The sequence below is a fragment of the Ursus maritimus genome, unplaced genomic scaffold (assembly GCF_017311325.1).
Source record: "Ursus maritimus isolate PB19 unplaced genomic scaffold, ASM1731132v1 scaffold_30, whole genome shotgun sequence".
Classification (NCBI taxonomy): domain Eukaryota; kingdom Metazoa; phylum Chordata; class Mammalia; order Carnivora; family Ursidae; genus Ursus; species Ursus maritimus.
Window position 1 is genome coordinate 2,672,960 of NW_024425564.1, and position 25,605 is coordinate 2,698,564.

Genomic DNA, 25,605 nt, shown 5'->3' on the forward strand with positions numbered 1-25,605 from the left:
TGTGGGTTCCACAGTTCAGGGACCCTTAACCCGTTTTTGTGCTATGAGCCTTTTAGCAGGCTGCTAAAGGTTATGGACATCTTTTCAGAATAATTTTTTTTTTTTACTTAAAAAAATACTGGTAAAATACATAGAACAGAAAATTGGCCATTTTAACCGGTTTTAAATGTACAAATCAGCAGAATTCATGACATTTCATGATGTTCTGCAACCATCACCACTGTTTTCAAAACTTTTTCATCACCCCAAACAGAAACTGTACCCATTAAGCAATAATTCCCCATTTTCCCCTCCTCCTCACCCCTGGTAACCTCTCCCCTACATTCTGTCTCTATGCCTGTTCTAGATATTTCATTTAAGTGTAATCACACAATTTTTGTTTTTCCATCTGGTTGATTTCCCTAGCATAATGTTTTCAAAGTTCATCTGTGTGGTAGCAGGGATCAGTATTTCATTTCATTTTATGGCTGATGATATCCCATTGTATGTAAATATCACGTTTTGCTTATCCATTCATCTCTGGGTGCACCCTTGGGTTGTTTTCACTTTTTGGCTATTGTGAATAATGCTGTCATGAGTATTGGCATAGGAGTATCTGTTGGAGAACCTGTCTTCAACTCTTTCAGTTATATAACTGAAAGTAGAATTGTTGGATCTTATGGTGACTCTATGTTTAATTTTTTGAAGAACTACCAACTTTTTCATACAAGCTACACCACTATACATTCTCACTAGCAATGTACAAGTGTTTTTGCTCTGTATCCTCTTCAACTTGTGTTATTTTCTTTTTTTTTTTTTTTAATTATAGCTATCCTATTAGGTGTGAAGTGGTATCTCATTGTGGGGGTTGGGTTTGTTTTGTTTTTTGCGTTTCCCTAATAACTAAATACATTGAGATCTCTTCATGTGCTTACTAGTCGTTTTTATATCTTCTTTGAAGAAATGCCTATTTACCTCCTCTGCCCTTTTTAAAATTAGGTTGTCTCGGGGCGCGGTTAATTGTCTGCCTTCAGCTCAAGTTATGATCCCTGAGTCCTGGGATCAAGCCCCAAGCCCCATGCTGAGCAGGGAGCCTGTTTCTCCTTCTCCTGCCCCCTGCTCACGCTCTCTCTCTCTCTTTCTCTCAAATAAATAAATAAAATCTTTTAAAAATTTAAAAAGGAAAAGAATAAAATAAAATAAAATTAGGTTGTCTTTTTATTGTTGAGTTGTGGTAGTTCTCTGTATATCCTGGATATCAACCCCTTATCAGATATATGATTTGCAAATATTTTCTCCCATTCTGTGGATCGTCTTTTCTGTGGGTTGATAGTGTCATTTAGTGCACAACAGTTTTTAATTTTTATGAGATCTGGTTTATCTATTTTTTGTTTTGTTGCCTGTGATTTTGGTGTCATCTTTAAGAAACTATTGTGAAATCCAAGATTATGGAGATTTTCCTCTATATTTTCTTCTAAGAGTTTTATAGTTTAAGCTCTTAAATTTAGATTCTTGATCCGTTTTGAGTAAATTTTGTATATGGTATAAAGCTAAGGTCTGACTTCATTCTTTCCATGTAGAGATCCCATTTTCCCAGCAGCATTTGTTGAAGAGACTGCTTTTTCCCCATTGAATGGTCTTGGCCAGAATATTCTTTTAATGCATAAAATACATAGGATTATAAAGGAAACCAAATAGGTTGAAATATAGTTATCAAAATATTTAAAAATATCACAATTATGTTACTTAGTAATGTGGATCTAAGAACTACCATAATTTCAAGGTAGTGATGAACATTAATGATATCTTAAGACCTCTGCAGCAATTTTAAGGTAATGTGAAAATAATTGCGATTTCTATTGGTAACAAAGTCAGGTTCTGCTGATACTACAGTGGTTTTTTTGTTAATATTCATAATTGACAGAAATGCTAAATTTCCGTTAGGAGGTAGTGAAAATGAAGGTATAATTTTTCCTAAGTTCACATACCTAAAAATTCTATCTACAGACCCCATGGGGGTCCATAGACCTCAGGTTAAGGACCTTTGTGACCTACATCATTATATCAACCCTAAGTATTCAAGATGTCCTCACTCACACTTGGGATCGATCAGTCTGTCTCATCCCTTGATTTATCACTGTGGTTGGCCTGTGTTGGGTGACAAGAGGAAGGCCTCCACACAGCCCTATTATAGACCTTCCTTCTCGGAGGCATTCTCCTTTGTCCATATCCTGCCTTTTGTAAGTTGTGGTCTTGGAGACCTTCCCCAGTCCTACATCACTATTCTCATTTTCTCTACTCCAGATGGGTCAGAGGTCATATGTCAAAGAGGGGATTTGGGGCACATTGACTTCGTCTCTACAAAAGGAGAGTCTTTTTTTTACTTTTACATCATCATAAAAAGGTACTACCAAAGAAATTTCACCCTGACTCCCCTCCACCTGCCCTATCCTTAAACACTTAAATCTGATCAGTTCTGCCTCCTCTGGGCTCTTCTAGTAGTTCTTATTTTTATTTCTAAAATGTACAGTTGAGTCCACTTCTGAATTTTTAACATGAAAGGTTGCACAACTCTGTGGTTAAGGGCGAGGCTCAGAAGTCAGATTGCCTGGTTTTGAATCCCAGTTCTGCTGCTTCCCAACTGCATGACCTTAGGTAAGCTATCTAACCGTACTTTGCCTCAGTTTCCTCATCTGTAAAAATGGGAATGACACTAGCATCTACTTGATTGTGAGGATTTAAAGAGTATTTGTAAGGCACCTAGCAAATAAAAAACACTATATAGGTGGTGTTTTTCAGTTAAAAAAAAATCTTTGAACTCCACCTCTTCCTTTTTTCCCCCAATTTATTTATTTATTTGAGAGAGAGAAAAAGGAAGCAAGTGGGGGAGGTACAGAGGGAGAGAATCTTCAAGCAGAGTCCACTCTGAGCACAGAACCTGACACGGGGCTCAATCTCATGGCCCATGAGAACATGATCTGAGCTGAAATCAAGAGTTGGACACTCAACTGACTGAGCCACCCAGGCGCCACAACCACCTTTTCTGCAGAAAACCTCATCTCTTTACTCATCTTCTCCCTTTCCATTAGCAACTACAGATACTCCCTTTCTTGTCAAAATGTCCCCTGTGCTTTCACATCGACTCTTACATTCCTCACTTTCAAGATCCCTTGAGTAAAATCCAGATTCATGTCGAAATGCTTATACTGCTCCACCACCACCACCACCACCACCCCCCCCCCCCCCCCGGCTTCAATTCCTATTCTTCTATCTCCTTCCTTGATTTTCTTTCAGGTCTAGAGCCTCATCATTCCATGTCCACTGTATTTTTTTTTTCCATGCTAAAGAGCTTTCATGACTCTCCCTAGGGTGACTTGTCTTGTCTTCTGCCCAGTGGCACAGGGAGAGAAGGAGAGATTGGACCAGATGAGAAAGAAATTATCCTCATGACATGCTCTGCTCTCTCCTTTGGGGGCCATAATTGGAGAGAGCACACTGGGTATCCCTGCCTAACATCCAGGGACTCTCATAAAAATAGCAATGTGATGTTCCTTCCAAAATGGTCTTTGTCCTGGCTCCCAAACGGAATTAAATAGCTGTCAATATGAACTACGGTGGTGATAGAATGGAGAGAACACTGAAGTAGGAAACAGAAGCCCTGGCTTGTGGCCCCAGTTCTGCCCACACTACTGTAGCCTTGGAAAAATCACTTACACTTATTTTGCCTCGATTACCTTAGGGATAGTAATGCTCATAGTTGTGAGGGTCAAACGTGAAATTCTTAGTGCACACACATTTTAGCTTTGCATACACTAAAGTTCTATCTGTTGCTATAGTCAAATCCCAATTATCCAACTATAGCTCATACATGAAAAATCTTCATACTTTTTGCCTTCTGCCCATACTAAGATGTAAATAGCAAAAAGCGATTTAAAAACAAATCCATTTTACTGGTTGATTGATGAACCAATTGACTGATTGATTAACAAGGATTCTGCTGTTTTAGATGATTTAAAGGTTAATGTGGGTTTTCTCAATCTCAGCATCATTAACATTTTGGACCAGAAAATCATCTCTGGTGAGGGGGCTGTCATCCCTGGCCTCTACCCACCAGATACCAATAGCACCCCCTCAGTTGTGACAATCAAAAACGTCTCCAGACTTTGCCAAATGTCCCCTGGGTAACAAGATTGGTTCTGATTGATGTCCACTAGGTTAAAGGATAATAAGGCTTTATTTTATTGCCTATTCTTTATATGGCTAATCCTAAAGCATGGGATTCCATTACATTACCTTTTCTATAAATTTCTACATACTACAGACCAAAGCCACATAGAGTTAATGTTCAGTAAAGAAAATTGGTATATGGGAATGATGTGGCTGTGTTCATTTCCCCTGCCTCCCACCAATATCACATCTCAAAACATTGTCCTTATCAACAGATAACAGTAACAGTCCATTTTTCTACTGGAAAATTGGTAGGTTTAATTCTTTCCAAACATCCTGTTTTGTATGCTAGACGATAAGGCTTAGTTCTGGTCGTATTTATATGACATTTGGATCTCAACCAGAGGTGCTTTTGCCCCCCACAGAACATTTGGCAGTGTTTGGAGACATTTTGGGGTTGTCACAACTGGGGGAGGGGGTGCTATTGGCATCTGGTGGGTAGAGGCCAGGGATGCCACTAACCATCCTACAGTGCACAGGACAGCCCCACCACAAAGAGGCTATCCAGTCCACTCTGTCAAAATGTCAATAGTGCTGACCAGAAACTCTGCTATACAGGAACGATTATGCACTGTGCCTTTTCTTGACTATGTGGGCTTTTTCTTTGGAAAGTCTTATCAAGTCTCTGTTCTTCTTTCTCGCAGCTGCTCATGGCACAAGTTCCTAAGATGCATACTAACGATCTTTCCTTTCCTGGAGTGGATGTGTTTGTATCGGTTCAAGGACTGGCTTCTCGGAGACTTACTTGCTGGTATAACTGTTGGCCTTGTACAAGTTCCCCAAGGTAAGGAAGATTCGAAGCCTCTTCACCCACAACCCATCAGACCTTGTCTGCTCACCCAGAGTAAACAATTACCTGTCTTAGATGAATAGAAAAAATAGGTGAATTCCATTCACATTACTATTATCTGTTCCCTTACCTGTCAGATTTCTAACTCTTTTGGGGTGGTTCCAGAAGATTCAGTTAGTTTTGGGGCTCCTGGGTGGCTCTGTCGGTTAAGCATCCAACTCTTGGTTTCAGCTCAGGTCATGATCTCAGGGTTGTAGGATTGAGTCTCAAGTCAGGCTTTGCACTCAGCAGGGAGCCTGCTTGAGATTCTCTCCCCCTCTCTCCCTCTTCCCCTACCCCCAGCGCTTGCTCTCTCTCTCTCCCTCTCAAATAAATGAAACCTTTAAAAAAAAACTCAGTTAGTTTAGATAGAATACTTTCAAGAGTATTTGCAATGCCCATTCAATGGTCATTTTTTGTTTTGTTGTTTGCTTAACTAGTCATTTCATACTCACACAACTACAACAGACCTCAGTTGGCATTGGTTTTCCTTAGGAAGGTAAAGGATAGGAAACACAGCATGCTAGCATCTCTTCAGTAAGTTACAAACAAAGCAGTCCAGGGGCCACTCTTTAGTCTTCCAAGTGGCAGTTCAGATAGAAGACAAGGTCACAGAGAGGTGCAGGAGTTATATGGGCTTCAGAAGCCTAATTTTCTTTTTCTTTTTATTTTTTTAAAGTTTTTTTATTATATTATGTTAGTCACCATACAGTACATCCCTGGTTTCTGATGTAAAGTTCGATGATTCATTAGTTGCGTATAACTAACCCAGTGCACCATGCAAGACGTGCCCTCCTTACTACCCATCACCAGCCTATCCCATTCCCCCAACCCCCTCCCTTCTGAGGCCCTCAGTTTGTTTCCCAGAGTCCATAGTTTCTCACAGTTCATTCCCCCTTCTGATTAACCCCCCTTTCTTTAATAGGCGGGGGTGAAGTGCTTGCCCTCAGTCCGGTCCAAACCAGCAGACGTCACGTCTTGGTGACTTACCTGCACCTTCTAGAGCTGCTGGGCCCAGGCCCTACCAGGGCAACAGACCCTCCTTCGTCACCACCCCAGCAATGTCCATGAACAGGCATTGAGAGGCCTGCAGGCTGTGTGTCCCTGGAGGCTGGACTGTGAGGGCCTGACACACCTCTCAAAAGTTCTGGGGCCACAGGAAGGGACGGGTATCGTCCCTGAGATGGTGAGAGTGTGGGGACCATGGGCAGGTGGGGACCCCTGCTTGAGGACTGGCGACCCCCTAACAACCTTCACCTGATCTGCTTGTCTAACTTCTTTATTTATTTATTTATTTTATTAATTTAATTAATTAATTAATTAATTTATATTTTTTATTATATTATGTTAGTCACCATACAGTACATCCCCGGTTTCCGATGTAAGGCTCGATGATTCATTAGTTGTGTATAACACCCAGTGCACCATGCAATACGTGCCCTCCTTACTACCCATCACCGGTCTATCCCATTCCCCCACCCTCCTCCCCTCTGAAGTCCTCAGTTTGTTTCTCATAGTCCATAGTCTCTCATGTTTCATTCCCCCTTCTGATTACCCCCCTTTCTTTATCCCTTTCTTCCCCTACCGATCTTCCTAGTTCTTATGTTCCATAAATGAGAGAAATCATATGATAATTGTCTTTCTCTGCTTGACTTATTTCACTTAGCATTATCTCCTCCAGTGCCATCCATGTTGCAGCAAATGTTGAGAAATCGTTCTTTTTTGATAGCTGAGTAATATTCCATTGTATATATGGACCACATCTTCTTAATCCAGTCATCTGTTGAAGGGCATCTCGGCTCCTTCCACGATTTAGCTATTGTGGACAATGCTGCTATGAACATTGGGGTGCATATGGCCCTTCTCTTCACTACATCTGTATCTTTGGGGTAAATACCCAGTAGTGCAATGGCTGGATCATAGGGTAGCTCAATTTTTAACTTTTTAAGGGACCTCCACACTGTTTTCCAGAGTGGCTATACCAACTTGCATTCCCACCAACAATGTAGGAGGGATCCCCTTTCTCCACATCCTCTCCAGCAATTGTTGTTTCTTGCCTTGTCAATTTTTGCCATTCTAACTGGAGTAAGGTGGTATCTCAGTGTGGTTTTGATTTGAATTCCCCTGATGGCTGATGATTTTGAACAAGAAGCCTAATTTTCTGAATAAGAACCAACATCTCTTGTAATTCTCATAACTGTTGCTTCCAGGGTCCCACAAATGGCATTTCCAGTTACAAGAGTTATTGTGCTCAGAAAAGCTCAAAGCTAAGGATTCCCACTGGATATTTATCCTTCATTCACAGTCTTCTTGGTCCAGATATAGTAAACTAATCAGGCTCGTTTTTACCATAACCAATGTTGGCTGGTAACACAGCTGACATACCACCATTACCAGGTTTCCAAAGAAACAGCTAGAAAGTTAACCCAACAACAAATTTATCCACAAAGAGAAAAGATTTTATTAATCCTTTACTCACAGTAGTTTGCAATTCCCTACATAGTACTTAAACACTATTTCTCTATTCTTCTGGGACCAGTGAGACAGGTTTGAAACCTGTGATAGTACAGCTTGTACGAAGCACGGAAGAGGCCAAGCGAAGGGGCAAGTGGTCGCTAACATCGAACTCTGGCACAAGGCTGTTAGTTGGAGGAGAGGGATCCCTTTTTAAATAACTAATTATCCTGCAGTAAAATTGACTTTTTTTTCCTTTTGGTGTTCAATTCTATAAATTTAAACACACGTATGGATTTAGGTAACCACCAACACAAGGAAGATACGAAACAGTTCTGTCAGCCCCAAAACACTCCTGTGCCATTCCTTTTAGTCCCATTCTCCCCTGGCAACCGCTGCTCTGTTCTCTGTTACCACAGTTCTGCCTTTTTGAGAATATCATCTAAATGGACTCGGACAGGGTGTAACTCTCAAAGGCTGGCTTCTTCAATTCAGCATGATGTCTTTGAAATTAATGGGAATTTTAATGTACATCGATAGCTTGTTCCTTTTCATTGCTGAGTAATTGTCCATTGCATGGCTGTTCCACAGTTTACCCAGTCACTTGTCAGTAGACAGTTCATGGCTAGTTTTTGGTTGTCACAAATAAAGTTACTATGAACATTCAGAAAACATAGTTTCCATTTCTCTAAGGTAAATACCCAGGAGTGGTATTGTTGGTCATACAGTAGGTATGTGTGTAACATCATAAGAAACTGCCAAACTGTTTTCCAGAGTGTCTGTACCTACCATTGTTCATTCCTACCAGCAATGTATGAGAATTCTAGTTCCTCCACACCCTTCACTTGATGTTGTCTGTATTTTTTAATTAAACTTCTTATTTTGAAATAAAGATTCACAAGGGGCGCCTGGGTGGCACAGTTGGTTAAGTGTCCAACTCTTGGTTTCGGCTCAGGTCATGATCTCAGGGTCATGAGAGTGAGCCCCACATGGGGCTCTGTGCTCAGTGCGGAGTCTGCTTGAGAGTCTCTCTCCCTCTCCCTCTGCCTCCTCTCCTTCCCACTTGTGCTCTCTCTCTCTCTCAAATAAATAAATCTTTTAAAAAATGATAGATTCACATGCATTTGGAAGAAACTACAGAGACATTCCTTGTATCCTTTCCCCATTTTGCTCAGTGGTAACATCTTACAAAACTACAGTTCAATCTCACAACCAGGATATTAACATTGATACAGTCAAGATACAGAACATAGCCGCCACTACAAGGCTCCTTCATGTTGCCCTTTATAGTTACCCCCACTTGACGCTTGCCCCCATCCCCTCCTTAAACCCTGGCAACCACTGATCTGTTCTTCATTTCTAGAATGTTATCATTTCAAGAAAGTTATATAAATGGAGTCATACAGTTTATAACTCTTTGCAATTGACTTTTTTTCCACTCATCTTCATTCTCTGAAGATTCCTCTAGGTTTTGGTATGTATCAATAGTTTTTTTTTTTTTCCTTTTTATTGCTGAGTAAGATTCCATTCTATGGATGCACCGTCATGTATTTAAACATTCACCCTTAAAGTATATCTGGATTGTTTCCGGGTTTGGGCAATTACAAATAGAGCTGCTACGAACATTTGTGTGTAGGTTAATAAACACAGTCTTCATTTCTCTGGGATAAATGTCTGGGAGCACGACTGTGGGATTGTAGAATGGTTGTATCTTTAGATTTTTAAGAAACTGCCAAGCTTTTTTCTAGAATGGTTGTATCATTTAATATTCCCACCAGCAACCTGTGAATGATCCAGTTACTCTGCAGCCTCACTAGCATTTGGTGTTGTCACTACTTTTTTGTTTTTTCTTTTTGGCCATTCTAGTAGGGGTGTCTGAGATCTCATTGTGGTTTCAGTTTGCATTTTCCTAATGCCTAATGATGTCTAAGATCTTTCCCTAGGCTAATTCCCCACCTGTATATTTTAATGAAATGGCTCTTCTTATCTTTTGCTCGTGGTCTAATTGGATTATTAGCATTTTCACTGTTGGGTTTCAAGGGTTATTTATATATTAGTCCTTTGTCTTCTGTGTTTTGTAAATATTTTCTCCCAATGTAGCCTGTCTTTTCATCCTTTTAACAGAGTATTTACGGCGCAAAATTCTTCATTTTGATGAAGGCCAGTTTTTACTATCTTTTATTGTAGCCATTCGAAGAGGTATGTAGTGATGTCTCATTGTGGTTTTAATTTGTATTTCCCTAATACCTAACGAGGTTGAACATCTTTTCCTGTTCATATTTGCTATCCTCATAACCTTTCTTCAAAGATTTTTATTTATTTATTATTTTATAAAGAGCGTGAGCTAGGGGGGCAGAGGAGAGATAATCTCAAGCACACTCCACACTGAGCACAGGGCCCTATGGGGGGGCTTAATCTCATGACCCTGAGATCACGATCTGAGCCAAAACCAAGAGTCAGATGCTCACCCAACTGCACCACCCAGGCGCCCTGTCCTCATGACCTCTGCAGTGAAGTGCCTGTTCAACTCCTTTGCCCATGTTTTAATTGGAAAAAAATTTTTGGTTTCTTATTGTTAATTTTTGAGACTTCTTTATATATTCTGGATACAAGTCCTTCGTCAGATATGTGGTTTGCAAATATTTTCCCTCAGTCTGTAGCTTATCTTTTCATTCTCTTGATAGTGTGTTTGACAGAACAAAGGCTTTAATTTTTTGATGAAGTCCAATTTATCCATTTTTTTCCTTTTATGGATTGTGCTTTTCCTATCATGTATAAGAACGTTTCACCTAACCCCCAGGTCACAAAGGTTTTCTTTTACGTTTTCTTCTAAAAGTCTTAGTTTTATGTTTTACGTTTGGCTCTATGATCCATTTTGAGTTAACCCTTTCATAAAGTGCGAAGCTTAGGTCAAGGGTTATTTTTTGTTACATATTCAACATCCATTTTTAAGGAAAGCTAACCATCCAGCAATTGTACTACTGGGTATTTACATAAAGGACACGAAAATACTGATTTGAAGGTATATATGCACCCTGATATTTATAGCATTATAGCATTATAGCATTATAACTCATTGACTTGTTTCTGCACTGTTGTCAAAGATCAAACAGCCATATTTTTGTGGGTCCATTTCTGGACTCTCTATTCTGTTCCCTTGATCTACTTGTCCATCCCTTTACCAATATCATGTCTTGATTATTGTATCTTTATAATGAGTCTTAAAGTTGGATAGTGTGATGTCTCCATTTTTGTTCTTTTTCAAAATTGTTTTAGCTATTCTTCTATATAAATTTTAGCATCAGCTTGTTTATATCTACAAAGAAAAATCCCACTGAGGGACACCTGGGTGGCTCAGTTAGTTAAGCATCCGCCTTTGGCTTAGGTCATTATCCCAGGGTCCTGGGATCAAGTTCTGCATTGGGCTCTTTGTTCAGTGAAGAGCCTGTTTCTCCCTCTGCCTGCCACTCCCCCTGCTTGTGTTCTCTCTCTCTCTCTGTCTCGGGCAAATAAAAAAATAAAATCTTAAAAGAAATCCTACTGAGATATTGATAGTTGTTGCATTAAGTACATAGATCACTTTGGGGATATTCGATATCTTTATTATGTTGCGTTTCCAATCCATGATCACAGTCCGTTCAATTTGTTCTTCTTTGATTTCCGTCATTAGCTTTTGTAGTTTTCAGCGTACAGATCCTGCACACGTTTTGTTAGGATTATACCTAAGCATTTCATTTGGGAGGAGATATTGTTTATAGTAATTAAAAACAGTTTTGATTTCTAATTGTTCATTGTTTACATATAGAAATACAATTGATTTGTGTGTTTACCTTGTATCCTGTAACTCACTAGTTCTAACAATCTTTTGTAGATTCCATGGGATTTACTACATTGATAATAATGTCACCTGTAAACAGGGACGGTTGTGTTTCTTTCTCATCTGAACGGCTTTTATGACTTTTTCTTGCTTATTGTGCTGGCTAGGACTTCCAGTATTATGTTGAACAAGAGTGGTGAGAATAGACATTTTTGCCATGTTCCTGATCTTAGTAGGGAAAGCATTCAATCTTTCACCCTTAAGTATGATGTTAGCTGTAGAATTTTTGTAGATGCCCTTTATCAGGTTGAGGAACTTTCCATCTATTTTAGCTTGCTGAGAATTTTTATCATGAATCGGTGTTATATTTTGTCAAATGCTTTTTCTGCATTATTGATATGACCATGGGATTTTTCTCTTTCAACTGTTACTATGGTAGATTACATTAATTGATTTCTATATATTGAGCCAGGCTTGAATTCCCAAAATAAAGGAATACCTTTCAAAATTTCCATGTGGCAGCTATAAACCAAAATGTTCCATTTGTGTGAGTGCATTCACTTCCAGAAAAGTATCAGTAAGTCTCTACCAGGCTACAGTGAAAGACCTGAACTCTTGGCACTGATGTTTTATCTGTGAGTCCTCTTCTGACTCCCACTTACTAAAGGTCCTTCATCTATGGTCAAAGTTGAGGACATACCGCTGCTAAATTATCAAATCATCAGTGTAATTTCATACCAAAAGAAGAATGGCATTAGGATTTGTAAGTTTACCTAGCATCGAGCAGAGTATCTAGCATATAGTGGGTACTCGAGATCTTTGGTGAATAATAATAATCACATAACTACGCCAATGAATGAATCTGAGCAACTCTTGCTAACTGACAAAGGGATTGTGTATTAAGTAGTGTGAATAATGAAATAATTTGTAGTGTAAATAATTCAAAAGTTTTATTTACATTTGAATAGATAGTACCTGACAACTTAATAATTTCCTTCAAATGACACAAAAATACTATATGGTGAAGAACTTCTTTAAAAAGTTCTAGATCTTCCTTACAGAATTCCAATTTATAAACATCAAAGAAGATAGAAAATCACCATTAGGGAAACATCACAGTAATAATTGTCGTAGATAAAATCCACTAACAGATGTTAAAATGAGTGGGTAAAAGTTTGCAAACTATGTAAGGAGATAGTTTTGAAGAATCTTCCTCAAGATATTTGCTAACTAGGGGCGCCTGGGTGGCACAGCGGTTAAGCGTCTGCCTTCGGCTCAGGGCGTGATCCCGGCATTGTGGGATCGAGCCCCACATCAGGCTCCTCTGCTGGGAGCCTGCTTCTTCCTCTCCCACTCCCCCTGCTTGTGTTCCCTCTCTCGCTGGCTGTCTCTATCTCTGTCGAATAAATAAATAAAAAATCTTAAAAAAAAAAAAGATATTTGCTAACTAGTTCATGACTCTACAGTAGAGAACTTGGGAGAAACAGTCTGAACCAAGTAATTGATGCTACGTCTTCACCAGCAGTAAGACATATAGAGACTTATGAATCCTGTGATATGACACACAAAGAAGTACACGACATCATGTCTGTAGTATTCTCACTGAAAACGTGTAACCTTGGGGCCCCTGGGTGGCTCAGTCAGTTAAGTGTCTGCCTTTGCTCAGGTCATGATCTTGGGGTTCTGGGATCAAGCCCCACATTGGGCTCCCTGTTCAGCGGGGAGTCTGCTTCTCTCTCTCTCTCCCTCTCTCTCTCTCAGATAAATAAAATCTTTAAAAAAAAAAAGTGTAACCTTAGTACAATCATGCAGAAACCTAAGACTATCCCAAAATGAGGGGCATTTGACAAAATAACTGATCTGTTAATACTCTTTCAAAGTGTCAAAGTCAAGTAAAGATTGAAGAACTATTACAGATTCCAGGGCTAAGGAGAAATAACAACTAAATGGAATGTGGGATTCTGGGTAGAGTCCTGGAACAGAAAAAGGAAATTAGTGGGAAAACTAATGAGATTAAAATAAAGTCTTTAGTTAATTTATAATGTTAATTTCCTGAATCTGATAATTATACTATGACTATATAAATTGTTAACATTAGGAGAAGCTAAGTAAGGGTTATATGGAAACTATTATTTTTGAAACTTTTCTGAAGTCTAAAATTAGTTCAAAATTTAAAAATTTTTTTAAGTAGTGGAAAGTTTGGAAACTTGGTTTCCCTCTGTTCTCCATAGCCTAAGCTTAACCGAGATTAGACCACTTAGTTCTCAGGCTCTTACCAAGTAATTCTCTTACTTCCTTGTATTGGTAAGTTATTTGAAATCCTACATTTCAGGGCTCCCAGGTGGCTCAGTCAGTTGGGCAGCCAGCTCCTGATTTCAGTTCAGGTCATGATCTTGGGGTCCTGGGATCGAGCCCTGCATCAGGCTCTGCACTCAGTATGGAGTCTGCTTGAGGATTCTCTCTCCCTCTCCCTCTGCCCCTCCCCCTACTTACTCTCTCTCTAAAATAAATAAATCTTTAAAAAAAAAAGAAAAAAGCCCTACATTTCAAAAGACTTTCTCTTTGTGCTGTATGTTGCTTATCAAGAGTAAATAAGGGCTGGGGCACTGGCTGGCTCAGTTGGTGGAGCACACAACTCTTGATCTCAGGGTCGTGAGTTCAAGCCCCACATTGGGCATAGAGCTTACTTTAAAAATAAATCAATAAGATATATTTTTAGGGCTCCTGAGTGGCTCAGTCGGTTAAGTGACTGCCTTCAGCTCAGGTCATGACCCCAGGGTCCGGGTGCCGAGCCCCACATCTGGCTCCCTGCTCAGCAGGGGGGTCTGCTTCTCCCTTGGCTCATGCTCTCTCTCTCTCTCACTCACTCTCTCTCTTTCAAATAAATAAATAAAATCTTTTTTAAAAAGATATATTTTTTAGAAAGAGTAAATAGGGCTATTCAACATTATACTTGAATTCACAGGCAGTATATTAAAGCAAGCAAAAGAAATATAAAGTATAAGGATTTTAAAGGAAGAAATAAAACTTCATTATTTGCAGATGATTATTTTTTAATGAAGAAAATAATCTACAAATAAATTAATGGAATTAATAAGATTTTAACCAGTTTGCTGGATACAAGGTCAGTATATAAAAATCAAGTATATTTTTATACACCTGCAAGAAACAGAAAGTGAAATTTTACAAAAGATACCATTTACCAAAGCATAATAAATATGAAATAAGTTGCAATGAAACTAAGAAAAGATATGTAAAACCTCTTTAGAGAAATTACATTTTACTGAGTAATATTAATTAATTAAATCAATTGAAATTAATTGAAAAATAGCGTGCTCATGGGTTAGAAGAGTCAATATTTAAAGATCCCAGGGGCACCTGGGTGGCTCATTTGGTTAACTATCTGCCTCCGGCCCAGGTCACGATCTCAGGGTACTGGGATCAAGCCTCTCATTACGCTCCCTGCTCAGTAGGGAGCCTGCCCCTCCCTCTGCCTGCCACTCCCCTTCCTTGTGCTCTCTCTCACTCTCTCTCAAATAAATAAATAAAACCCTTAACAAAAATTTAAAAAATTAAAGATCTCAGTTCTCTCAAAATAAACTTTATAGATTCATTACAATTTTAATGTAAATTTTCCCAACAGGATTTTTTTAATGGAACATTATAAGCAGATTCTAAAATGTATGTATAAATGCAAAAAGCCAAGAATGGCCACATTCTTTTGAAAGAACAGCGCAGGAAGAACTGCTCCTCCAATTATCAAGATTTAATATAAAGTTATAATATTTAAGATAATGTCCACCCAAAGTAGACAGAATAAATAAACGTTCATATATGCATCTATTGGAATACATGGAAGGAACATGAGCCATCAATCAACTCACCACAACATGGAGGACTCTTACATACGTGATATTGAGCAAAAGAAGCAGAAATAAAAATTGCGTACAGTGTAACTCCATTAATATAAAATTCAAACTGAAAACTCAAACTGAACTAAACTGTATTATTTAGAAATATGTACACTACTGGTAAAACTATAAAGAAAAGAAAATTATTATCACACAAGTCAAAATAATGAATACCTTTGCGGGGATAAGCAGAATTGTAATCAAAGATCTGGCTGGTGGTAACAAAGGTGTTTGTTTTACAAGTATTTATTCAGCCTCTGTTTTATTTTTTGAAAGATTTCTATTTTTTAAAAGATTAATTTATTTATTTGAGAGAGAGAGAAAGAGAGACTGTGCGTGAGAGAGCACGTGAGTCGACGGAGGGGCAGAGCGAGAGAATCCCAAGCAGACTCCTCACTGAACACAGAGTCCAACCCAGGGCTTGATCCCACACCCTGAGATCATGACCTGAGCCAAAACCAACAGTCAGTCATTCAACCAACAGAGCCACCTAGGCACCCCATCAACATCTATTTTAATGTACTTTCTATATGTATATTTCACAATAAAAATAGGCTTTTTTGACTAACTTATCAAAACTATTACTAAACCAATTACTATAAAATAGCAAGGCAGTGTTTTATTGCAGAGACAGACCATTAGACCAACGGAAGAGATAAGAGACACACAAATACGTGTTGCAGAGTTTATATTGAATGTGTCACTACAGAAACCAACTTTTTAATGAATGGTATGAAACAACTGGATACTTACATGAAAAAACAATTTTTAGGGGCCCGTGGGTGGCTCAGTCAGTTAAGTGTCTGACTCTTGACCTCAGCTCAGATCTTGATCTCAGGGTCATGAGTTCAAGCCCCATATAGCGCTCCATGCTGGGTGTGGAACCTACCAAAAACTACAATAACACCACCAAAAAAACCCCCAATTTTTAGACCTCTTCCTCATGCCATACACAAAAATCTATTCCTGGTAGATAAAAGGCCTAAATGTGAAAGGTAAAACAATAAAGATTTTTTAGAATTATGTAGGAGAATATTTTCATGATCTTGAAGTAGAAAATGATTTCTCAAACAAGACATAAGAAGCACTAGCTTGCCTAAAAGGAAAAGACTGATAAATTGAATTAAGTAAAAGCCTTGTTCATTCAAAGACACGTTAAGATTGAAAAGCAAACCACAAAATGGGAGAGATCTTTGTAATACATACACCTAACAAAAGATTTCAATCTGTACTGTAGATATCCCTACAAATCTGTAAGGAAACCACTCAAAGAGACCGATCAACATTATTGGCAATCAGTGAAGCGAAAAGTGAAGCTTAAATGAGTTACAAGCTAACTCATACACACTAAAATTTAAAATCTGACAGTATCATGTGCTCACACAGATGCGGTTGATGGGAACCGTCCTACAGTGCTGGTGGGAGTGTAAATTGTATAACCTTTTGGAAAACAGTTGGACATTTTCTGGCAGGTGCCCCAGCAGTTACGCTTCAGGATGTAGAATCCCAAGAAACTTGGACATCGCTGCAGCAAGAGGCGTGTAGAAGGATATTCATGGCAATGTTGCTCGCTGTAGCCCCAAACCGGAAACGACGACAGGAGACTGTGCAGCCTGGAGTCAGAGAAAATAGGGAGATCCCTGCCTTAGATCCTGATAGTTTTTTAGTTCCGGGGCCAGTCTATGATGACGCCTAACTGTCCTCTGTACTCTTTCAGGAAATCTCCTGTTTTGCTCAAGCTTATTTGAGCAATTTTTCTGTGTGTGTAGTGTTTTTCCGGGGTTGGCTTTTTTTTTTTTTTTTTTTTTTTTTGGGTTTGTGTGTTTTTTCGGGGGGGGGTTTTTTTTTTTTTTTTTTTTTTTTTGGTTTTGCAATCATTAGAGCCTTGCTTAGGAGAAAAAAAAATGTGGAAGGAGAAACTATAAATTACAAAGATTTAACAGATCTATCAACCAATGTGAGAACCTCATTTGAGTCCTGATACAAAGATTGTAAAAGATAGTACAACATATAATAGCCAATAATGTTTTTAAAGGTCACCCCAAAACCCACCAAATCTTTGGCTGAAGGTTTCTCATGTGCTGTAGTCAAGCTGTCAGTCATCTCAAGGCTCTACTGAAGCTGGAGATCAGCCTTCAGGCTCACTCATGTGTTTGCTGGCAGGCCTGAGTTTCTCACCATGTGGGCCTCTCTAAGAGCACTTGAGTGTCCTCCTAACATGGCAGCTGGTGGGATCAGCTACATGCAGAACCCCTAATTCAAAAATTATTCAGAATTTCAAGATGGTCAGAGTAGAGCATTAAGCCAAGTGTGGAAACTTCTAAGCCCTGTTTAATTGCATAAGTCACACACTCTTGAAGCCAACTCTGGCAGCTGGTGACCTGTATGAAAGAGACAGTGAGTCAGAGAGCAACCAAGACAGAAGCCACAGTCTTCTTGCAACCTACTCTCAAAAGTGACATCCTATCATTTTTATTGTAGTCTGTTTATTAGATGCAAGTTACTAGGTCCATCCCATACTTAAGGGGTGGGGATCATGCGGAGGCATGAATACCAATTAGCCATTACAGATCGTCTTCAGGGCCCTCTACCACAACAACCATTTATGAAATAAGCAGGGAAATTTGAACATTGACTGGATATTTGATAAAGAACCATTATTAATTTCTTGGATATAGTGATGGTATTGTAGTTAAATAAAAAGAGGGTCTTCTGGGGTGCCTGGGTGGCTCAGTTGGTTAAGAGGCTGCCTTCGGCTCAGGTCATGATCCCAGGGTCCTGGGATCAAGCCACACATCAAGCTCCCTGCTTGGTGGGGAGTCTGCTTCTCCCTCTGCCTCTGCCTCTGCCTCTGCTCATGCTCTCTCTCAAATAAATAAATAAAATATTTTAAATACATACATACATACATATATACATACATACAGGATCTTCTTTTGGGGCACCTAGCTGGCTCAGTCAGTAGATCTGACTCTTTTCTTTAAGATTTTATTTATTTATTTGACAGAGATAGAGACAGCCAGCGAGAGAGGGAACACAAGCAGGTGGAGTGGGAGAGGAAGAAGCAGGCTCATAGCGGAGGAGCCTGATGTGGGACTCGATCCCACAACGCGGGGATCACGCCCTGAGCCAAAGGCAGACGCTAACCGCTGTGCCACCCAGGCACCCCGGTAGATCTGACTCTTGATCTCAGGGTTGTGAGTTTGAGCCCCATGTTGGGTGGAGAGATACTTAAAAAAAAAAGAGAGAGAGAGAGAGTCTTCTTTTAAAGATCTATACTGAAATATCTACAGATGAAATAATTTCATATCTTGGATTTGCTTAAAAATAATATGAAGTGGGAGAAGAGAGAGGGAATAGATGAGACACGGTTAGCCATGAGTTGACCGCTGTCGAAACAGGTGGTAGGTACATGGGAGCTCATTATACTCTGTTTTTGTATGTGTTTGAACTTCTACACACACACACACACACACACACACACACACACACATAGCCTTGCTTGTCTTAGACACTAAATTGGCTCACTGAACTCATAACTGAATTCAGATGAGCACACAGTATGATGTAAGTTGAAGATAGGCCCTCAGGGGTACCTGGGTGGCTCAGTTGGTTGATTGTCAGACTCTGGATTTTGGCTCAGATCGTGATCACAGGATCATGACACTGAGCCACACATGGGGCTCCACCCTGCTCAAGATTCTCTCTCTCTCTCCCTCTCCTTCTGCCCCACCCCCCCCAACACTTCCCCGTCCCCGCGCATGTGCATACATGCTCTCTCGCGCTCTCTCTCTTTAAAAAAAAAAAAGAAAGAAAGAAAGATAAGCCCTCAGGGCAGGAGCTGTGGGCTTGAGACATCAAAGGATGACACCATGCATGTTAATCCATTTGCTTCAAAATTTCCAAATTCTCATGGTGTTCTTGGAAAAGAAAGTAAGTATTGAAGGAGTTGGTGAAGAAAGAGACCGAAATGACTGGCATATGGAAGAGAGACAACACATCCCAACGTGGAACCAAGCCAGTTAAGTATGATTCTTGCCTTGCTCTCCAGCTTTATTTCTAGTCCTGGAGGATTCCCAGGGCCTTCTACTACTACACTAGGGGTGAAATGGGGCTGCTTCTGAGCTGTTGGAATCAGAGGTCTTATTGTTGTGACGTCTGTTTTCCATGATTAGCATGAAGACCTTGAAGCGCGAGGTGTTTAAGCCTGTGATTTAGAAGCGAGGTGTAAAAGCACGTGGTAAAGTAGGAGGAGAAGCTAGGTGTCGGAGGAGGTAATAAAAGGGACTAATGAAGGGCTGTATGTCAAGAGATATTATTACCACAGACAACTAGACACATGGATCATTTTTATTTTAAATATTCTTTACAGTTTTTATTGAAGGTGACTTTTAAAAGCCAGCCTACCTTTTCTTACTTAAATTATCTTGTTTTTCAGCCCTGACATTTAGTTTGCTGACAAGGCAACTGATTCCTCCTCTCAATGTCTGTTATGCAGCTTTCTGTTCTTCAGTAATTTATGTCATTTTTGGATCATGTCATCAAATGTCCATTGGTGAGTTCAGTACTGGAACCACACAGGTGGTGGATGGACTTTCTGCCTCAATCATTTCCTTATTGCTAAGAACCCAAATTAAAGCTATGTTTAAGGCAGAAAAAAAAGGAGGCCAAAGATGGACGTTCTATCCATAGGGTGAGTGTTCAGAATGTAGAGATTGTGCCATTATTAATGTCACTGCCAGACAAGCTGGCCAGACAGCTGTTCCCCAAAGGAATTAGACTGAAGAGGTACTTTGGTTGGTGAAATTACCACACATTGAAATCTGACTGCGCTCAACCCAGAAGATCCAGAGGCAGTTTTGCCAAGATTCCTAGAGTGGATCCATCTTTCAGCTGGACCTGTAATCACCCAAGTCCTTGGGCCTACATTTCCATAACTGTGTTAGCTTATTAATTTACAATGAGAACATGCCGTCATGTAATCAAAGCCCTCAAATCCATATGATAAGCGCTTTCCTTCCTTGAGTCAAAAGTTCATCTACTAATTTATAATGAGAAGTAACTGTTACAGGGACCAAACCTGTTGAAGGTCATATAAGTAGCACATTTTCTTCACTTAGGTAAACTGGGAGAGAAACCAAACCACGAAATGCCCAATAATCTTGGAAGGGCATTGCCAACATCTACTTAGTAAAGTGCCTTTCTCGTGGCTTCCCCACTGAACAAACATTGATCATTTTGACAGACACGTTTTCTCCAGATACATTTGTGTATTCGGTCTGGTTACCAGCCCATGATTCTAGATGCAGAGTGCTATCCTGCCTTTTTACAGGACAATATCACATGTCTTTACTAAAATCCATTATGTGTTGATTGTACATTTGGAGACAGAACAATTTTATTCCCATATTTCCAAGTTTCTGGGGAATATCGCAATCATTTCCAAATACTGATAATAAGGCTACTAGAGTTTGGTTTCTGTTAGGTAATTTAAAGGTAAGATTTGCCTTTGCTCCCATATATGACAGTGTGGATTGGAGGACTGCACGAAATCATGTCTGAAACAGGTGTAGCTCAGCGTCATTTTGCACCTAGTAAATCCTTCATAAATGATAGGTGTTATTTTTCTTATTATTACTGATTAGCTTTGTTTTCTGACCCGGTCCCACCATCTCATCCACCATCTCTAGGCACAGAGACAGTTGATGAGACTGATAGCATTTCCAGCCAATTTCCCTTTGAATCCCACCCCACATGCCAATAGAGCAAAGAGGTTACTACCTGGACCACCAAGATCTAACCTCTGGAAGCTGGCCATGGCACGTGGAAACAGAGTTCTTTTCTTTGCTCTCTCTTGCTTCCCCAATGGCCACTTTCAAAAAAGAAAAGTTCTTCAGATCAAAGACAAAACAACATCAGACCATGCCTTGCTTTTGTCAAATATGTCAGGTTACCTGGATATAAAACTGCACTTTCTGCCTCGACACCTTCTTTCGTAGGTTCCTTCTTCCTCATGAGTGCTCTGATGATCAACGTCCTGAGACGGTACCCATTCAACAATGGCCACCTGATTCTGGGGACTTTCATCAGGGATGACTTTTCAAAGCCCTCCTTCCTTGCGGACTATAACAGATCCTTGAGTGTGGTGGCATCCACAACTTTTCTGACTGGGATTATTCAGGTAGGATTTGAGTCTCTGAACCCCTGAAGAATAAACAAACAAACAAACAAACAAAGGAGCTACAAATGGACCCCTTCCTTTTCTTGCTCCTGTTATCCGTTGTGATAAATCTGGAACTTCAGTGGTTTGTTTTTGGAAAACTTACAGGATGTGTGGATAGGCTCTCCTCAGTGACTAAACTTCTCCCCTCCTCAGAAATCATTCGCCATTGATTCAGGATGAGACACTGAACATTCTCATCAGTCGCTTCTCTAAAACTAAAGAAGGGTCCTAGGGACTACGATCTAAAGTTCTATTCATGATTTCATGTTAAAAAAAAAATCTTTATATTCTTTCAACAAGAATAGCACTCATAGGCTCACATACTATTTTTTGGGTTAAGTAAGCATTAGAGTCAGACCTGGAATCCTTTTTCTACGATTTCAGGAGCACAGCTATAGAACAATAATATCAATGACTTATTAAAATATCAAAACTTTTTTTTGGTGTGTCTCTTATTTTTTCTCAGGGTCTACCATCTAAAGCTTCGCCCATTAAACTAAAGTCGCATATGCTAGTTTTATTTCTCTTTCTTTGCAACCAGTCTAATTTTTGCTGATCTCTCCTGGGACCATCTTTTATTAGGTAAAGTTTAATTGAAAGCCTACAAAGTCCAGCCCTGATACCAGCTATATGACTTACTTAAATCACCTTACCTTTATAAGCCTTGGTTTCCCTGTGTATAAAATGGGAATAATAACATTTATTTTGTAGGGTTCTTATGAGGACTAAGTGAGAAAATACATGTAAAGCACTCAGCACAGAGCCTGTTACATAGTAAGCATCAATGTGTTATAACTACCGGGTACAGAAATATGAATTTGGTAATTTGACAGAGACCAAAAATAAAAAAAGAAGATGTAATTCCTGTGGTTAAAAACTTCAATCTTGTAGGAGAAGACGAAACAACAGGCAATAAGTCAGCAACCTATGAACTATCTACATGACCTGGGCATGTTCTCTCACCTCCTTTGAGCCTCAGTTTTTTTCATCTAAAAAAGGAGGAGACATTCCATTTCCAGGAAGATGAAATAGATGTACTTTTCCCTATCCCTCCTGCTAAGTACAACTAAAAACCTTGGGGTGTTATATATAACACAAACATAAGAAGACTCTGAAAAGTGGAAAGAAGAGGGCAAACTGGCTCGGAAACTCAGGATCCAAGGAACAGCACAGTGGTGAGTTTCCAGGGTTTTATTTTTGCTTCTTGTATTTCAAACTTGGTACTGTAGAAGCCAGAAACTCAAAATGCTAATACCTATGCACACACACACACACATACACACACACACACAAAGCCCGAACAGAAGTCTGTTCTTTGTAGCCACAGCACCAAAAAAGGCTAGCAAGGCTGAAAACTTTTACATAAGAACTACTATACTCCAGACAAACACCAAGGAAAAACAAAACAAAACTGTGGTATCAACCCCCTCATCCCAATAAAGGCCAAATGAGGAGCCTAGACTTTCACCCTCACCCACCTGTAACAAAGTGCCCACGAACCCCACCCCCCCGACTGGGATGTTGTCAGGGAAGGCCAAATAGGGAGTCAAGACTTTCATTCCCACTGTGCATTAATGAGACCCCCTTTCTACTCCTCGCTGGGGTGATGTCTGAGACGGCCTACTGAAGAGGACAACCCCCTCTGCTATAGTGTCAGTGGAGGCCAAGTGGGAAGAAGTAAGGCATTCCTGTCTCTTCTGGCCAGGATAATATCAGCAGAGGGCTAGCGGGGAGCCAGAACTCCCACCCCGGTCCAGCAATAACGAAGAGTCCTTACTGCCACAGCTGTCGGTGGAAGCTTAGGGGAGAAGCTGGACTTCTACACCTACAGTAACAAGGTGGCACCTGCCCCCTCCCCTGCCATCGCATTGTCAAAATAAGCAAGCTAAAACAGAAGGCTTAAATAAGATCCAGCATCTCATAGCCGGGTCAAAATGTCTACGATTGAACTGAAAATTCCTTGTCATATCAGGAACCAGAAAAATCCCAACTTGAATGAAAAAGACAATAAAAAGATGCCAACACTGAGATGACAGAGCTGTTAGAATTGTCTGGCAAAGATTTTAAAGCAGCCATCCTAAACATGCTTCAGCAAGCAACAATGAACATGCTTGAAACAAGTGAGAAAATAGAAAGTCTCAGCAAATAAACAGAAAATGTGAAAGCAAATGGAAGTTTTAGAACCGAAGAGTACAATAACCAAAATTAAAAATTCAGAGGATGGGCTCAATAGCAGAATAGAGGAGACAGGAAAGAATGAATGAACTCAAAGAAAGAACAATAGAAATCGCCCAATCTGAACAACACAGAGAAAACAGACTAGAAAAAAACTGAACAGAGCCTCAGGGACAAGTAGGGTGAGATCAAAATATCTAATATTTATATCATAAGAGTCCCAGAAAGAGAGGAGAAAAAAGATGGGGCTGAATTACTTGAAGAAATAACAGCTGAAAACTCCCCAAATTTGGCAAAAGATATAATCTTACGGATTCAAGAAGCTGAGAAAATTTCAAACAAGATAAATCCATAGAAATCCACCCTAAGACGAATCATAGCCAATCTTCTGAAAACTAAAGACAGTGAAAAAAATCTTGAAAGCAGGAAAAGAAACACTCGACCTATGGGGTGAAGGGGGTAACCAACTCATATGACAGCAGATTTCTTATCAGAAACCAGAGTCCAGAAGAAAGCTGCACAATATTTTCTGTTTGCTAAAAGCAAAGAACTGTCAATCCAAAATCATATACCCAGTGAAAATTTCCTTCAAGAATAAAAGGGAAATCAAGACATTCTCAGATGAAGGAAAACTAAGAGAATTTGCTATCAGCAGACCTACCCTAAAAGAATGGTGAATGGAAGTTCTCTCAACAGGAAATGATTAAAAAAAAAAATCTTGTAACATCAGGAAGGAAGAAAGAACAATGGAAAGAGTAAAAATATGGATAAATATGATAGATTTTCCTTGTCCTCTTGTGCCTTCTAAATTATGTTTGATGGTTGAAATGAAATTATAACACTGTGATGTGGTTCAAATGTATGTAGAAGAAATATTTAAAACAAGTAACATGGACCCCAGAACAACATGAGTTTGAACTGCACACGCCCACTTATATGCAGATTTTTAAAAATAAACACAACACAGTACAGCATTGTAAATGTATTTTCTCTTCCTTACAATTTTCTTGATAACATTTTCTTTTCTCTATCCTACGTTATTGTAATGATAGAGTATGTAACACATATACCAAATACATGCTCATCATCTGTTTATATGTTATTGGTAAGGCTTCCAGTCAACAGTAGGCTAATAGGAGTTAAGTTTTGGGGGAATCAAAAGTTATACACGGTGGGGGAGGGGGGTGCCTGAGTGACTCAGTCAGTTAAGCGTCTGCCTTCGGCTCAAGTCATGATCCCAGGGTCCTGGGATCAAGCCCTGAATGGGGCTCCCTGCTCAGTCCAGGAGCCTGCTCCTCGTTCTCCCTCTACCCCTCCCCCTGCTTGTACTTTCCCTCTCTCAAATAAATAAAATCTTAAAAAAAAATTTATAGGTGGATTTTCAACTGGGGTGGGGTGCCCCAACCCCTGTGGTATTCAAGGATCGGCTATAGTTTTGCAAGATGTTACCAATGGGGAACAAATAACATTTATTGTTATGTGTTAGTCATTGTTCAAAACACTTTACATGTATCCGTCGCGTTTGATCCTTACAACTCCTTGTATGAGGGTAGGTATTACTATGATCCTTATTTTAAGGAGGAAAAGGTATAGAGAGGTAAGTGAATTGCCCAAGGTCACGCGGCCAGTAAGATCCCAAACTGGGAATTCGGCTCAGGGCTATTTACCTCCAGAATCTGCACTTCAGATCATTTTGTTTTGGTTTGGTTTCGTGGGTTTTGTTTTTGTTTTTTAGAGAGATAGAGCGCGAGTGGGGGTGGGGAGGAGGGGCAGAGGGAGAAGGAGAGAGTCTTAAGCTGGCTCCACACTCAGCACGGAGCCTGACTTGGGCTTGATCTCACAACCCTGAGATCATGACCTGACCCGAAACCGAGAGTCGGACACTCAACTGACTGAGCCCCCCAGGCGCCCCTGCCCTTTAGATCATTTTAAAGTGCAAACTAGTATTAACAGAAGTGAAGTGTTCAATGTTGAAACAGTGTGAAGTACA

At 39.8% G+C, this 25,605-nt stretch overlaps 1 protein-coding gene across 1 annotated transcript in view; it reads left to right on the forward strand.

Annotated features, from left to right (window-relative positions):
* The window catches only part of SLC26A8 (solute carrier family 26 member 8), a 107,172-nt gene that overhangs the window by 614 nt on the left and 80,953 nt on the right, over positions 1-25,605 (forward strand). The window contains exons 2-4 of the mRNA XM_008693487.2: positions 4,851-4,990; positions 19,656-19,772; positions 21,217-21,398. Of these exons, the coding sequence (XP_008691709.1) occupies positions 4,851-4,990; positions 19,656-19,772; positions 21,217-21,398 (439 nt within the window). The remainder of the gene's footprint in view (positions 1-4,850; positions 4,991-19,655; positions 19,773-21,216; positions 21,399-25,605) is intronic.